The 16,642-nt window shown below is 41.4% G+C and overlaps 1 protein-coding gene across 6 annotated transcripts in view; it reads left to right on the top strand.

The window, feature by feature from the left end:
- Nucleotides 1-16,642, top strand: part of LOC137322504 (atos homolog protein B) — a 119,959-nt gene that overhangs the window by 82,319 nt on the left and 20,998 nt on the right. For all 6 annotated transcript variants that reach the window (XM_067985431.1, XM_067985449.1, XM_067985441.1 and 3 more), the window contains exons 4-5: nt 3,704-4,742; nt 10,167-10,225. In XM_067985431.1, coding sequence (XP_067841532.1) covers nt 3,840-4,742; nt 10,167-10,225 — 962 coding nt within the window. In that variant the 5' untranslated portion in view covers nt 3,704-3,839. The remainder of the gene's footprint in view (nt 1-3,703; nt 4,743-10,166; nt 10,226-16,642) is intronic.

Below are 16,642 nucleotides of genomic sequence, written 5' to 3'. Positions count from 1 at the left end.
TCCCTTCCTAACAGCACTGTGGGAGAACCTTCACCACACAGACTGCAGCGGTCAAGAAGGCGGCTCACCACCACCTTCTCGGGGGCAATTAGGGATGGGCAATAAATGCTGGCCTGTCCAGCGACGCCCACATCCTATGAACGAATTTTTTTTAAAAAAAAGCTTGCATTTAAATTGTGCCTCTTTATGGAAAAATGTCCTAAGGCACTTCACAGAAACGGAATTGGTCAAAAATGGATGCTGAGCCAAAGAAAAAGGTATTAGGAGGGGTAACCAAGGGGTAAGAGTGCAAGTGCCAGAAAAACTTGTACAAAACACTGATCTGACCTTGAGTGTTGTGTACTGTTCTGTGCACCTTACCACATCGGGAACATTCTGGCCTTGGAGGATGTCCAGAGCTGCTGTGGGACAAAGGGACCTTGATTTCAGCTTATTCAAAACTCTGCTGCCCATATCCTGCCCCACTCACCCATCATTTTCAGTCTGTCCACTTTAAAATTCTCATCCTTGTGTTCAAAACCCTCCATTACCTCACCCCTCCCTATCTCTGTAATCTCCTCCAACCCTACAATCCCCCCAACTCTTTGTTCCCTTGACTCCAGCCTCTTGTGCCTCCCACCCACCCACCATTGGCAGCCATGCTTTCAGCAACTGATGCCCCAGGCTGTGTAATTCGTTTCCTAAACCTCTCCACCTTGCCAACTCCCTTTCCTCTTAAGAATCCACTTAAACCCCATCTCCTTGACCAAGCTTTTTCCTTACGTTTAAGGCACTTGAAAAATGCACAGTGCTGCTGCTGCCACCACCTTCCTTGTGTCAACTTCCTTGCTGTCCCTAAAACTGGTGGTTTATGTGACCAGGTTTCCTCCGCAGTTCACTTTCCCCATAATGGTTCTTAACTGGCCAAGACTTTTTTTGTTCAAAATTGTATTTTGATCTTTACCACTGAAGAGGCTTCCTGTTCCCTAGCTAGACTTTTTTTTGGAACCATTTAGCCACCTCTGATTTGACTTCTCTGCAGAGATCAATTAACAATTCAATCAAATTGAATGGCGGAACAAGCTCCAAGGGTGGAATGACCTATTCCTGTTCCTACACAAACAAATTATTTTACTTAAGCTGTGGTAAAAGCATCAGATAACGCAAGTACAAAATGATCAGTCTAAAATGGAACTAAAGATTAGAAGAATCTCTCAGTCATCGTGAGGTGAATAGCAGAAAGAAAGCAGCTACTTCTATGGAGATAAATTCCCTTTTTTAAAAAAAAAAAGCTGAATAAACATCTGGTGAGGAACATTGTTGGTAGGAAGTTATGTATTGATCTACATGACTGGTCTATGGAGCATAAGTTTCTTTGGAACATAAAAGTTCCTTTGCTGCTGGGATCGTTGAAATGTTATTTGTGGAATGCAATGTTTAGGATTGGGTAAAATGGCTGAAATGTTAGATTGGCTTTTAGGAGTTTTGCTAAAGTTTAGTTTTAATTGGTGCACTGATAACATTTGGAAAAACAAATACTAAAATATTAAAATTCTGGAATGCTGCTGTAGTATAGAAACTGTCCTTTCAGCATAGATTTGTAAGAAAACAATGCAATCCAACAGGATCCCAAAGCTTTTAACAACTGAAATGAAAACATGCAAATGGTAACTTGATTCATGAGATTTGATATATAGTGTTAATTATGAAGATAAGCAGTTCTATTTCTAGTCCTTAAAATTTAGGAAAATGTATAGTCTTGGGGAAAAAACAATTAAAAATTGCAAACCAGAGGTACAATGAAACACTCTGCACCACTATATTTATGATGTGGAGATGCCGGTGATGGACTGGGGTTGACAAATGTAAGGAATCTTACAACACCAGGTTATAGTCCAACTGTTTTATTTGAAAATCACAAGTTTTCGGAGGCTTTCTCCTTTGTCAGGTGAGAGAGTGTGGGATTCCATGGAAGGTTACCGCATTTATAGTCAGAGAACAATACCTGGTGATTACAGATAATCTTTCCAACTGCCTGTTGTCAAGGCAATCAAAGTGTTCAGACAGAGTGATGTTACCTACAGGAACCCTGAATACACAAACTGCCAGAACAAAAGACAGAGAGAGAGAGGGAGAAAAACATCCGAAAGGAAGAGAAAGACAGAGAATGACCCGTTGCGTTAAAAGCAGATAACTTTTTTTCGCTGGTGGGGTAGCGTGACATGAACCCAAGATCCCGGTTGAGGCCGTCCTCATGGGTGCGGAACTTGACTATCAATTTCTGTTCGATTTTGCATTGTCGTGTGTCTCGAAGGCCGCCTTGGAGGACGCTTACCCGAAGATCGGTGGCTGAATGTCCTTGACTGCTAAAGTGTTCCCCGACTGGGAGGGAACCCTCCTGTCTGGCGATTGTTGCGCGGTGTCCGTTCATCCGTTGTCGCAGTGTCTGCATGGTCTCGTCTTCCACTATATTTAAAATAAGACCCAAGTAAAATCTAAATAGACAGCATTAATTACTCCCTAAGATGTGGTCTATTGGCATTACAAAAGGCCATTTATTTCTACAGCAGTATTTAAAATGAAAGAGACCTAATTAAATATAATCTTGGTAAAAACACTTAAATATAGATATCTGTGCATGGTTCACTGTCCTATGTGTCATTGAAGTGAACTGTATAGTATAGAAAGACACATATTGTGCAATATCCGATGAATGCTCATTTTTATTGGCCTGTTTTGTTTTCTCTTGTATATAAAAATAAATAGAATGGTCTGTTTGCCTTTGATATGTAATGGCGTGTGGTGCAACATCAAAGATTGGAACTGGCTCTGTGATGGAGGGTTGATTAGATAGTCTGAGCCAAGCCAGTCCACAATACTTCAGGGCACTGTTAATTGGCTAACCAACCTGACCCATTTAATGAGACCTGGAGGTGTTGGCCTCTCATTCAGGATTAGAATTCTTCCCACTCAGCTCCGGATCATCCTATAAGCCAGTGTCTCAACTGGTAGGGTGGTCCCAGATGGTTAATCTTATGCTTCAGGTTTTTAAGTTTTATCTGTTACTAACCTGTGCCTGATCTCTCTGGGCATATGTATGTAGGATGTGCCCTGCAACCCTCTGAGAACTCTGCATTATTTGGCTCATTGTCAATTTTTGTCTGATTACCTCCTGTGAAGTGCCTTGGGATGTTTTACTATGTTAAAGGTGCTATATAATTGCAAATTGTTTTTGTTGTGTATATATTAGCAACAAAAGTGGACCCAGCACTGCTCGCTGTTGTGTTGTGTCCCTACATGTGAGAGTCCATTCATGTCTGGCAAATGAAAACTCTATATATTCATCAAAAGCTTGGTTCTGAGAGTCTTGAGCATGGTGATGGGTCTTGTGCGTATCAAAAAATAGAAGAGCTAAAAAGAAGGAACACAAAGAAGTAGAGATGAGAACACGGAAGTCAATTTTTAAAAATGAAGTAGTTGATAAACTATAGAATGAACAATTAAGGGCTGGACTTCTGATAGTTTGGTAACTCACTGATTTGAAGGATATCATTTTTTGACTTACACAAATTTTTAAAAAAATCTTTTCCTTCAAAATAATGCATTTTTTTAAACTGGAGCTTTACATTTTTATGTATGCAATAAATATTTTCATGTATTGGGTTAATTATGAATAAATATCTCATGATTGAGCTATTATGTAATTTTCTTTCTTTTTTTTTAGATGCTGTGCCACAGGACTGCCCAGAAAAGCATTTTTGGTTCAACTTCATGAAGGAGCCTTCTCATCTTTGCAAAGCACAGATAATTTTTTCTGCCCCTGGATTTCTGCATTTCTGTGGTGTAAAACACAACAGTCCATGAGGCACATGCATCTGGAGACCTCTCAGAAAGAGCAGTCTAAGGACATACCTCGACAGGCTACAGGCCATGCAGATGGCAGCTTCCAAGGTACACCAACGAACGACTATCGCTTGGACTCTAATGATGTCATCTCTGAAAGAGGAGTTTTGGCAGGATACAGTGAGAGTGAGGTTAGATTTCAAAAAGTGTACCAACTGTCAATATTTTCTCACCTATCTAACTCTTCAAATAGTTTGGATCAGAGAAATTGTAAACAGGGTATTAAAAGAAGTCCAACTGAACATCATCCAGACCTTGAACTCAATCAGAAAAGAATCCATGTGCACTGTAAAAATTCTGCTACATTAACTGAAAGTCTAAATGCATCTTATTGTGGAACTGATAATGGCAATCTTTCTGAAAAGGCTGCAGAAAAGACAGGTGACTATACAGATCAACGGGATATTAGTTTCCAAGATGGAGAACCAGTCATGCATGGTTCTGCACAACACTTTTCTCACAGTGGTTTGCATGTTATTGAACATAAAGGCTTCCAGGACAGTATCTTGATAGAAGATGTTGAGACAGGTTCACCCAGAAGTAAATTGGCACCAACAACACCATCCTCTGAGAAAGAAATCCAACCTATTATTGGTGCTGGATTGCTGTCCTCTGAGAAAACACCATCCTCCTGTGGACAATCAAGTACAACCTCTGCCAGATGTACAGTAAAACGAAAGCTGCTATCACCAACAAATGCATCAGGGAAAGAGATGTGCTCAGGGGATGAAAGTCCTTCTGTTGCAAAGAAATGTAGGATTCAGTTTACTAATTCCATCCCAGTTTCTTGCAGAAGTACTGATGCCAAAGCAGCACCTTTCTGGAATCACCTACTTCCATCTTCAAGAGATACATCCAAGGTTTGTATTAACTGCAGTATCTTATTCTTTGGCAAGCTATTATCTATTCTAACTGAGCCTTGTTTCTCAAATCCATTAAATAATACAAAACAAAAGCTTAGGGGACTACTTTCTGTACAAAACAGTCTTCCTTTTGTATTGGTTCTTTTCCAACATGCCTGGTTGGAAATATCTTGTTTTGGCAGTGTATTTTTTAGCTTTATGAAAACCTGATATTTCAAGTCTCAACTCTCTCTGGTAAATAGCTTTTCCTGACTCAGGTGGCTCTGGATCAGCTCCCAGGTTAGTCCAAACCACTAACTTTTCTCCATTGTTGCATGGATATGGGCTACCCCAGTAAATTATATCACCGAAGCAGAGCTGTGTGCAAGTGTAGAGCTGAAATCAATGTAGCGGTACAAAAGTTGGATTGTGCTGTGACGGTAAAGTTGAGTTGTTATGAGTGCAGACCTTCGTATTAGGGGAAGACTGGAATGAACTCTGGAGCTATTTTGATGAACATGACCCAAATCCAGAAAATAATAATTATATAACTGCAGCGAGGTCAAATGGAAATATTTGCTTCTATCTTGTGAAAGAAGTATAAGCTCAGCATACTTGGAAGAGACCAAGATTTACTAGGCAGCAGGTTTCTACTATTGCAGTGCCAAGGATATCTCATAGCTCTGCTAAAATAAGTATAAAGTTAGGGAAGAGTATAGGAACTGAAAATCTCCATCAGCCAACTTCCCTGAGGTGGTGGGGTGGGGGTGGGGGCAATCCTTCAAAATTATTTCTAGCCAATAGGATTGTTCACAGGTCTTCTGTATATAATCAACAGGTGTGATAGCTGAGATTTTCTCTTCCTTCCTGGGGCCCACCTAAGATAGGGAATTATTGGTGCAAAAAAATCCTAATGATTTGTGACAATATTGTGACAAATTACCAGAGTTTGCAAAATCTTTTTTTTAAATTTGAGAGTCTTTCTGACTGGTGCATCAAGTTAATTTTTTTAATTCTTTCCACACGTGTGGCATATAGAATTCAGCCCTTGTTTGTTTAATGAGAGTGAGTCTCAGTCCAGAGTAACTGGAAGCCACGATAAAAGTATTTGATTTGAATTCAATGTGTATTTTGCAAAGGTGGCCTGGTAGATGGAATTGTATCTCCTCCCTCTGTATAGGAGCCCAAAACTGCAACTGCAACTGTAATCTTATTAAGGTTTTATATAGATTCACCATAACATCTTGATGTTTACATTCTGTACTTCTTGCCATAAAACTCAGTATTCCATTACATTTTTCATGGCCTTCTCCATTTGAGGTGCTGATTTTAATGTTTTGTGAGCTTGAATCCTCAAATCACCCTGCTCTTACACCTCACCCACAGCACTGAGACCACCCTAAGTTACCAATGATATACTCTGTGACTGTGACTGTAGCAAATTATTCCTCCTAGTCATCTTTGGCCTTTTCTGCAACCTTCAACATGACCGATCATGGCATCCTCCTCCTGTGCCCCACCTCCGGGGGAATACCCTTGCATGGTTGTTTTCCAATCTTTGCTAATGCTGCTGGCACATCTCCAGCAATTGCATCTCCTCCCAACACATACCCCACGGTTCAGTCCTTGGCTGCCTCCTTTTCCTCATAGAATCATAGAATGGTTACAGCACAGAAGAAGGCCATTCGGCCCTTCGAGCCCATACGGCTCTTTGTAAGAGAAGTCCAGTTAGTCCAATTCTCCAGCTCTTTTCCCGTTGCCCTGCAAATTTTTTTCCCTCATGTATTAATCCAATTCCTTTTTAAAGCCACAATTTAATCTGCTTCCACCACCCTTTCAGGCAGCGCGTTCCGGATCATAACTACTCGCTGCCTAAAAAAAAGTTTTTCCTCATGTCGCCTTGGTTCTTTTGCCAATCACCTTAAATCTGCGTCCTCTGGTTCTCAACCCTTCCGCCAACGGGAACAGTTTTTCATTATTTACTTTGTCTAAACCCTTCATGATTTTGAACACTTCCTTCAAATCTCCTCTTAACCTTCTCTGTTCGATGGAGAACAACCCCAGCTTCTCCAGTCTACAAGTTCTCAGTTGCATGTTGTTTCTCAGCAATATTATTCATAGGCATGAGGCGAGTTTCCATATGTCTGGTAACACCCAGCTCTACTAAATCACCATTTCCCTTGACTTGACAATTCTCTCTATGCTGTCTCACTGCCTGTCCAACATTAAACCAGAATTTCCTCCAATTGAATTGGGAAGATCAAAGCCACTGTATTCAGCCTCTGCCAAAAACTCAGCAACCTTGCTGCTGACTCATCTTCCTCCATGACTGTTCACTTCAGCTGTACCAGTCAGTCCTCAACCACTGTGGCTTGCTCAACTCAGAGCTGTGGTTCGAGCCCCATATTCTGTCCACCACCAAGACTGTTTACTTCCACCTCTGTAATATAACCCATCTCTACCCCCTACCTCACTACCACTACAGCTGAAACCCTAATCCACACTTTTTTTTGTCACTTCCAGATTTGATTTCTCCTTAATACCATCCTCACTGACTCCAGAAGTTCCACCCCCCATGAATTCCAACTCATGCAAAATTCCGTCATCCATATCCTGTCCCGTAAGTCCCGCTTTCTCATTTCTCCAATCCCTACCAATCTGCATTGGCGCCTATTCCAATGCATCAATTTAAAAATCTTGTCTCCTCTCCACACCCCTCTATGACTTTGATCCATCCTACTGTACCTGAGATCTTTTCACCCTCTGCCCCATGCCAGGCCCCTTGCTTCTCAACTCTGGGTGCCTTTCCATTTCCCCTCCCCTGGCTGCCATAGTTGACTGAACTTCCACCTGTCTTGGCTGTACCCTTGGGAATGCTCTCTAACTGCACTGCCTCATTTCCTATTTGCCTGCCTTACAACATCTTCTCAAAACCTACCTATTTCACTATGCCTTTTGGTCATTTTTTTTCTAATTTCCCCCACTTATGTTCTGTATCGAGTCTTGATTTGAAGCACCTTGAAATGTTTTTTTTACATTGGAAGTGCTTTATCAATGCAAGTTTGTTGTCATCATTCATCAGTTGTAAGAAAGCCTCTTAATTCACAAGTGATCAAATTGCCATAAACCCCCCGTCTGTAATCTCTTGCTTCTTCCTTCCTCCTATATTTATTTCATCTGTGAGTAAGACCTGGTAAACGCACAAATAATCAAGTGATGAGTATGAAAGTATTAATCACAAATGGCTTAATCTCTGCATTTTACTAATATTCTCTTTTTTCTTTAAAATTGATTAACAAGGAGTTTTCAGTAAATGAATGCACTTGTCCATCGGCATTTAAGTTTTACGTTATCAAGACGTACAGTAGTTTCAAAATTGTTAATTCTAATGTAAAAATGTAACAATGTGCAATGCAATTTAAAATCTACCCAGATAATATCTCAGACTCACCAATTAAGTATTGTCCAATTTTTAGAAATTAGTATTCTATCAGAAAATTATAAAATAGAAAACCCAAGTGAATAAGCTTTCTTTGTAACGGTTGCTCAGTAAATTGTTTTAACCTTTAATAATGAAACAATATTGTTCTTGTATGAAGCATAGGCTGCATTGTAGACTCAAAACTAAGTCCAGATTTCTGGACTCTTTATTGCATTGAAATTGAGGTGGCATCATACTTGGCATATAACCCAGTCCTGTTCATCCTCATGTTTAAATCCTTTCATGCCCTCACCCCTCCCTATCTCTGTAACCTCCTCCAACCCTTTTGTTTGTTCGTTCGTTCTCTGACCCTGTGAGCATAAACATCACCCCCTCTTGCTATGCCATTGGTGGCTATGCCTTCAGCTGCTGAGGCCCCCCGCTCTGGAATTATGCCTCTAATTCCTTCCGTTTCTCCACCCCTCTCTCACCTCCTTAAAACCCACCTCTCTGACCAAGCTTTTTGTCACCATGCCTGATATCTCCTTTGACATCCATTTTTTGATTATGCCTCAGTGAAGTGCCTTGGAACGTTTACTATGTTAAAGGCACTATATAATTGCAAGATGTTGTGTTAAATATGTTGCTTTTAGGGGAATCATCTTGTAAACATGAATTTCGTTTTGCCTCCTCCTGAAAGTCTTGCTGAGGTATAGTTTTAAGCTGCTGGTTGCCCTCTGGCACCTTGACCAAGTGGACCATTCTTCATGCATGAACCTAATAGTGAGTGTCAGCAGGCTATTCAAATCTGGAGGGCATCATAACCAGTATACTCACCCAAAATCCACACATTGACTTTTTTTTTTTATGAGGGGTCATTTGGATAGTGATCAGGAGTGGGAACCTTGGCTGATTACTTTCAGCAGGACCTCACATTTATGTACTTTTTTTGAAGTTTTTTAAAAATTAAATATCAAAAGCAATTCAGAGCTTTTCTTGCTTTGTTACAGATAGACTCCTGATTGTGCCCAGGTTTTGCAAACAAATTTCAAAGCTCATATGAGCCTCAGTACAATATGAATGGTCACGGTTTTTCCGTACAGGCAGCTGAAAGAACTGGCTGAATGATACTTGAACCAAAATGCAAATCTGATGTGTTAGCCCATAACTGTGTGACCAAAGTATGATGATTTTTTTTAATGGTTGGACATCTGGAGCATTCACAGAGCAGTCATTTAGCATTTCCATGGTATTCACAGACATATTTAAAGTTTTAAAGGCAGCATGTATATTAAGTAGCATTCCCTTTTCCAGAATTAAAAACCGATCAGGCAAGATTCTATGCATATCATTCCCTAAGTAATAGCTTTTATTTCTCCAGAATTGTTGATGAAACATCTATAGCATTATCTTTCAAGTTTGCCATTGAACAGCTATTATGATTAACTTAATTCTGATAAACAGTTGTGATTTGGATGACAAAATATTCTGTCCAGTGTGTATGAGTAGATTAACATTTTGATGTTTGACAGATTGGTACATTTTGTTTATAGCTATTATTCACTTTGTGTGTGTGTGACATTAATTTAATGTAGCTAACGAAACCATTTATAATCGATCAATGCTATTTCCTATTAAGCGTAATGTGTACTATGCCATTCTTTATTTGTAAAAACTACCACGTTATAATTTACTGAAAGTCTGACCTCAGAATGCCAACGTTTGATTTGAGAACATGGGAAAAGAAAGTACACGATTGGAAAAGACCAGTCCCAAAAACTAATGGTTATTAATATCCCACTCCCTCAAACAGCCTATCAGAGTAAAAATTTCCCACCCATCTATCCTTCAGCATAGTTCGTGTAGACTTTATTACTGATAGTCCTTTTCTCTCCGTGAGAGGACTACTTGGTGGCAATTTGACAACATTTGTTGCATCACTGACTATTGTGGCAAAAGTATCTAACCTCAAGATGTCCCATAGGACTATGGTTTAATGTCTCCATTCCCTTTATCACTAGAATTCTTCTGATTGCATCCATGCTGGCAGAAGGCTAAAGAATGGATTACGTCTGAAATCGTAAGTAGACAGCGTATAATCCTTATGTGAATATCTATTAATAGTGGTTCAGCTGGAAACAACTCCTTTCCAGAAGCTGTTGTACTTTTACTTTTAAGTTACATTACAACCAGTCGTTTTTTTTGTACAATGCATGTTAATTTGTTGTGAGAATATATTTATGTCAGCTTTGGCACCGTGATCGCAATCTCACCGCTGAGTCAGAAGGTTGTGGATTCAAGTCCTAGTCTAGAGGCTTGAGCGCAAAATGTAGGCTGACCCTACAGTGCAGTACTGAGGAAGGGCTGTGCACTGTCTGAGGTGCTGTCTTTTGGATGAGACGTTAAACTGAGGTCCTGTTTGCCCTCTCAGGTGGACGTAAAAGATCCCACTGCACTATTCGAAGAAGAGCAGGGGAGTTCTTCCTGGTGTCCTGACCAATATTTATCCCTCAAACAACACCTAAAACCGATGATCATTTATTTCGTTTCTGTTTGTGGGAGCTTGCTGTGTGCAAATTGGCTGCGGTGTTTCCTACATTACAACAGTGACTACACTTCAAAGTACTTCATTAGCTGTAAAGTGCTTTGGGACGTCCTGAGGTCTTGAAAGGCATTACACAAGTGCAAGTCTTTCTTTTTTTTTTCTTTCTCTCTTTCCCACCCACCCACCCACCCAACTAGGGAAAGTCGGTAGCAATGCCTGTGCTTTGTAATCTTGAGCCACAATCATATGATATCTTTTTCGACAGAGACTGACACTATCCTTTTTTCTCCTGCCCTCTTTTTTTCCCTACCCCATCAAAAAAAATGCAAGATTGTTTTCTCTCGTAACCCTCTTGCTTTCATGCTGTTAACACAATTGAATGAACACTTGCCTTTCCTGTGGCTCCACCCTTTTCCTCTGGCACAATAGTGTGAAGTTCAAGCATATTGCATCTGAAATATTTTAACTGTCAAAATCTTGGCTTTGAAATATGCCAACTGAGAGTTTCTTTCTATAACTTGTCACAACAAGAACACCTTGGGCCTTCCATCAGGAAGCATCTTTACGTGGTGCAAGTTCAATCAGTGTTTCTAAAAAAAAAAAGAGGCTCGAAGAGCTTCTTTAGTCAAGGATTACTGAAATCACATTCTGCTTTGTGTATTAAGGACAAATATAGTAAGAGACGTCACCTTTTTTTTCCTTTTCCCACATCTAGTTCCACAGAGGGGGAGGTATAAGAGGAGGGGGGGTCGCAATATTAATTAAAGAATCAATTACTGCCATAAGGAGGGATGATATATTAGCAGGTTCCTCTAATGAGGCCATATGGGTGGAGCTTAAAAACAAAAAGGGGGCAAGCACTTTGATGGGAGTGTACTATAGGCCCCCAAACAGTCAGGGGGAGATAGAGGAACAGATATGTAGGCAAATCTCAGAAAATTGTGCAAATAATAGGGTAATAATCGTGGGGGATTTCAACTTCCCCAATATTAACTGGGATACTCAGAGTGTAAAAGGCTCAGAGGGTACAAAATTCTTAACGTGCATCCAGGAGAGCTTTTTGAGCCAGCATGTAGAAAGTCCTACAAGAGAGGGGGCGGTACTGGACCTAATTCTAGGGAATGTGGCCGGCCAAGTGGAAGAAGTGCTAGTAGGTGAGCACTTTGGTGACAGTGACCATAATTTGGTGAGATTTAAGGTGGCCATGGAAAAGGACAGGGAGGGGCCGGAAATAAAGGTTCTAAATTGGGGGAAGGCCGATTTTAATAGGATAAGGCAGGATCTGGCCAAAATGGACTGGGATCAGCTGCTTGTAGGAAAATCCGCATCGGAGCAATGGGAGTCTTTCAGAAGGGAGATTGAGACCATACAATGGCAACATGTTCCCGTAAAGGTCAAGGGTGGTTCCAAGAACTCCAGGGAACCTTGGATGTCAGGGGATATACGAGAATGGATTAGGAAAAAAAGGAGGGCTTTTGGCAGATACAAAAGGCTAAAGACGGAGGAAGCCCTAGAGGAGTACAAAAAGTGCAGGGGGATACTTAAAAAAAGAAATTAGGAGATCAAGGAGGGGCCATGAAATAACACTGGCGAGCAAAATAAAGGAAAATCCTAAGATGTTTTATAAGTATATTAAGGGTAAGAGGATGACTAGGGAAAAAATAGGGCCCATTAGGGACAAAAATGGCAATCGGTGTGTGGAGCCGGCAGATGTAGGAGGGGTTCTAAATGAATTTTTTGCATCTGTTTTCACTATGGAGAAGGACGATGTAGACATAGAAATACGGCAGGGGGACTGTGATATACTCGAACATATTAACATCGAGCGGGAGGAGGTATTGGCGGTTTTAGCAGGCCTAAAAATGGATAAATCCCCAGGCCCAGACGAAATGTATCCCAGGCTACTGTGTGAGGCAAAGGAGGAGATTGCGGGGGCTCTGACACATATATTCAGAACCTCTCTGGCCACAGGGGATGTGCCAGAGGACTGGAGAACCGCTAATGTAATACCATTATTCAAGAAGGGGAGTAGGGAAAAACCGGGGAACTACAGGCCAGTGAGCCTAACATCAGTGGTAGGAAAATTATTGGAAAAAATTCTGAAGGACAAAATTAGTCTCCACTTGGAGAAGCAAGGATTAATCAGGGATAGTCAACATGGCTTTGTCAAGGGAAAATCATGTCTGACTAATTTGATTGAATTTTTTGAGGGGGTGACGAGGCGTGTGGATGAGGGTAACGCAGTGGATGTGGTATACATGGATTTCAGTAAGGCCTTCGATAAAGTCCCCCACAGGAGACTGGTCAAGAAGGTACGAGCCCATGGAATCCAGGGTGCCTTGGCACTTTGGATACAAAACTGGCTTAGTGGCAGAAGGCAGAGGGTGATGGTCGAAGGTTGTTTTTGTGACTGGAAGCCTGTGGCCAGTGGGGTACCACAGGGATCGGTGCTGGGTCCCTTGCTGTTTGTGGTCTACATTAATGACTTGGATATGAATGTAAAAGGTATGATCAGTAAGTTCGTTGATGATACAAAAATTGGTAGGGTGGTAAATAGCGAGGAGGATAGCCTCAGTCTGCAGGACGATATAGATGGGTTGGTCAGATGGGCGGAACAGTGGCAAATGGAATTTAACCCGGAAAAGTGCGAGGTGATGCACTTTGGAGGGACTAACAAGGCAAGGGAATACACAATGAATGGGAGGACCCTAGGCAAGACAGAGGGTCAGAGGGATCTTGGTGTGCAAGTTCACAGATCCCTGAAGGCGGCGGAACAGGTAGATAAGGTGGTAAAGAAGGCATATGGGATACTTGCCTTTATTAGCCGAGGCATAGAATATAAGAGCAAGGAGGTTACGATGGAGCTGTATAAAACACTGGTTAGGCCACAGCTGGAGTACTGTGTGCAGTTCTGGTCGCCACACTACAGGAAGGATGTGATCGCTTTGGAGAGGGTGCAGAGGAGATTCACCAGAATGTTACCAGGGCTGGAGCGCTTCAGCTATGAAGAGACTGGGAAGATTGGGTTTGTTTTCCTTGGAGCAGAGGAGGCTGAGGGGGGACATGATTGAGGTGTACAAAATTATGAGGGGCACAGATAGGATGGATACGAAGGAGCTTTTTCCCTTCGTTGAGGGTTCTATAACAAGGGGACATAGATTCAAGGTAAAAGGCGGGAGGTTTAGAGGGGATTTGAGAAAGAACTTTTTCACCCAGAGGGTGGTTGGAGTCTGGAACTCACTGCCTGAAAGGGTTGTGGAGGCAGGAACCCTCACAACATTCAAGAAGCATTTGGATGAGCACTTGAAATGCCATAGCATACAAGGCTACGGACCAAATGCTGGAATATGGGATAAGAGTAGACAGGGCTGATGGCCGGCGCGGACACGATGGGCCGAAGGGCCTCTATCCGTGCTCTATGACTCTATGACTCTATAAAAGTAACATGACAAAAGCCATTAGAAAGAAATGGTATCTAGTTTAATGCATCAATCAAATTTCTTTCCCAGCTGTCCAAGTGATCTTCAAATTGGACATGATAGCTATTACTGAGACATGGCTGCAGGATGGTCAGGATTGGGAACTAAATATACCGGGTTATAAGGTCTACAGGAGAAATAGGGAAAATGGAAGAGGGGGAGGAGTAGCCTTAGTGATTAGAGATGAAATCACTTCAATGATAAAGGTTGATATAACGAGAGGTAAGCAGCCAACAGAGACCTTATGGGTTGAATTGAGAAATAGGAAAGGATTTAAGACTATAGTGGGAGTTGTATTTTGGACCCCTGGCAGCAGCTCTGAAGTGCTAGATTGTATAAATGCAGAGATTAGACAAACGTGTAAGAAAGGCATAGTGGTCTTAACGGGGGACTTTAACCTACACCTGGATTGGGAAAAGCAGACTAGCAACTGTCAGAAAGGTAGTGAATTTCTTGTGTGTCTAGAATAGTTTTCTACAGCAGTATGTCCTAGAGGCAACAAGGGGGCTAGCCATACTAGATTTAGTAATGAGTAATGAACCAGATTTAGTTAATGGCTTAACTGTGCGCGAACATCAATCCAATAGCGATCATAACATGATCGAGTTCAATGTCGTGTTTGAAAGGGAAAAAAGTGAATCAGCTGCTAAGATTCTAGACTTGGGTAAGGCCAACTTCAATGGGATGAGACAGAGACTGTTCACAGTAAACTGGGCAAATCTGTTAATGGGTAAAACGACTGATGATCAGTGGGAAATGTTTAAAGAAACATTTAACGTGATACAGAATCGGTTTATACCCCTGAGGGGCAAGAACTCTACTTGCCAAAAAAATCAGCCATGGACAACTAAAGAGGTAAGGGACAGTATAAGACATAAGGAAAGGGCATACAAAAGGCAAAAAATGGCACAGATCCTGGCGAATGGGAAAGATACAAAGATCAACAAAGGGTCACAAAACAGATAGTAAGGGCTACAAAAAGAGAGTATGAAAAGAAACTTGCAAGGGATATCAAAACCAATACGAAGAACTTTTATAGTTATATTAGGAAAAAGAGGGTGGTCAGGAGCAGTGTTGGCCCCTTAAACTGAAAGTGGGGATATTGTCATTGACAACGGGGAAATGGCGGACATGTTGAACAATTACTTTGCGTCAGTATTTACAGTAGAAGAGGCTAGCATGCCGGAAATCCCAAGAAAACTAATATTGAACTGGGGACAGGGACTCGATAAAATTAACATAAGTAAAGCAACAGTAATGAAGAAAATAATAGCACTAAAGAGTGACAAATCTCCAGGACCAGATGGTTTCCATCCCAGGGCTTTAAAGGAAGTAGGTGAGCACATTGCAGATGCCCTAACTATAATCTTTCAATGTTCTCTAGATTCAGGAACTGTCCCTCTAGATTGGAAAATTGCACATGTCACTCCGCTTTTTAAGAAAGGAGAGAGAGGGAAACCGGGGACTTATAGACCAGTTAGCCTAACATCTGTTGTGGGGAAATTGCTGGAGTCTATAATCAAGGATAGGGTGACTGAACACCTCGAGAATTTTCAGTTAATCAGGGAGAGCCAGCATGGATTTGTGAAAGGTTGGTCGTGCCTGACAAACCTGATGGAATTTTTTGAAGAGGTGACTAAAGTAGTGGACAGGGGAATGTCAATGGATGTTATTTATATGGACTTCCAGAAGGCATTTGATAAGGTCCCACATAAGAGACAGTTAGCTAAGATAGAAGCCCATGGGATCGAGGGAAAAGTACAGACTTGGTTAGGAAGTTGGCTGAGCGAAAGGCGACAGAGTAGGGATAATGGATAGGTACTCACATTGGCAGGATGTGACTAGTGGAGTCCTGCAGGGATCTGTCTTGGGGCCTCAATTATTCACAATATTTATTAACGACTTAGATGAAGGCATAGAAAGTCTCATATCTCAGTTTGCCGATGACACAAAGATTGGTGGCATTGTAAGCAATTTAGATGAAAACATAAAATTACAAAGGGATATTGATAGATTTGGTGAATGGGCAAAACTGTGGCAAATGGAATTCAATGTAGACAAATGTGAGGTCATCCACTTTGGATCATAAAGGATTGCTCAGAGTACTTTCTGAATGGTAAAAAGTTAAAAACAGTGGATGTCCAAAGGGACTTAGGGGTTCAGGTACATGGATCATTGAAGTGTCATGAACAGGTGCAGAAAATAATCAATAAGGCTAATGGAATGCTGGCCTTTATATCTGGAGGACGAGAGTACAAGGGGGCAGAAGTTATGCTGCAGCTATACAAAACCCTGGTTAGACCGCACCTGGAGTACTGTGAGCAGTTCTGGGCACCGCACCTTCGGAAGGACATATTGACCTTGGAGGGAGTGCAGCGTGGGTTTACTGGAATGATACCCGGACTTCAAGGGTTAAGTTATGAGGAGAGATTACAAAAATTGGGGTTGTATTCTCACGTTTAGAAGGTTAAGG

This window comes from Heptranchias perlo, chromosome 1 (genome assembly GCF_035084215.1).
Source record: "Heptranchias perlo isolate sHepPer1 chromosome 1, sHepPer1.hap1, whole genome shotgun sequence".
In the NCBI taxonomy this organism is placed as follows: Eukaryota; Metazoa; Chordata; class Chondrichthyes; order Hexanchiformes; family Hexanchidae; genus Heptranchias; species Heptranchias perlo.
The sequence above is the reverse complement of the archived record's forward strand: the minus strand, read 5'-3'. Positions and strand labels throughout refer to the sequence as shown.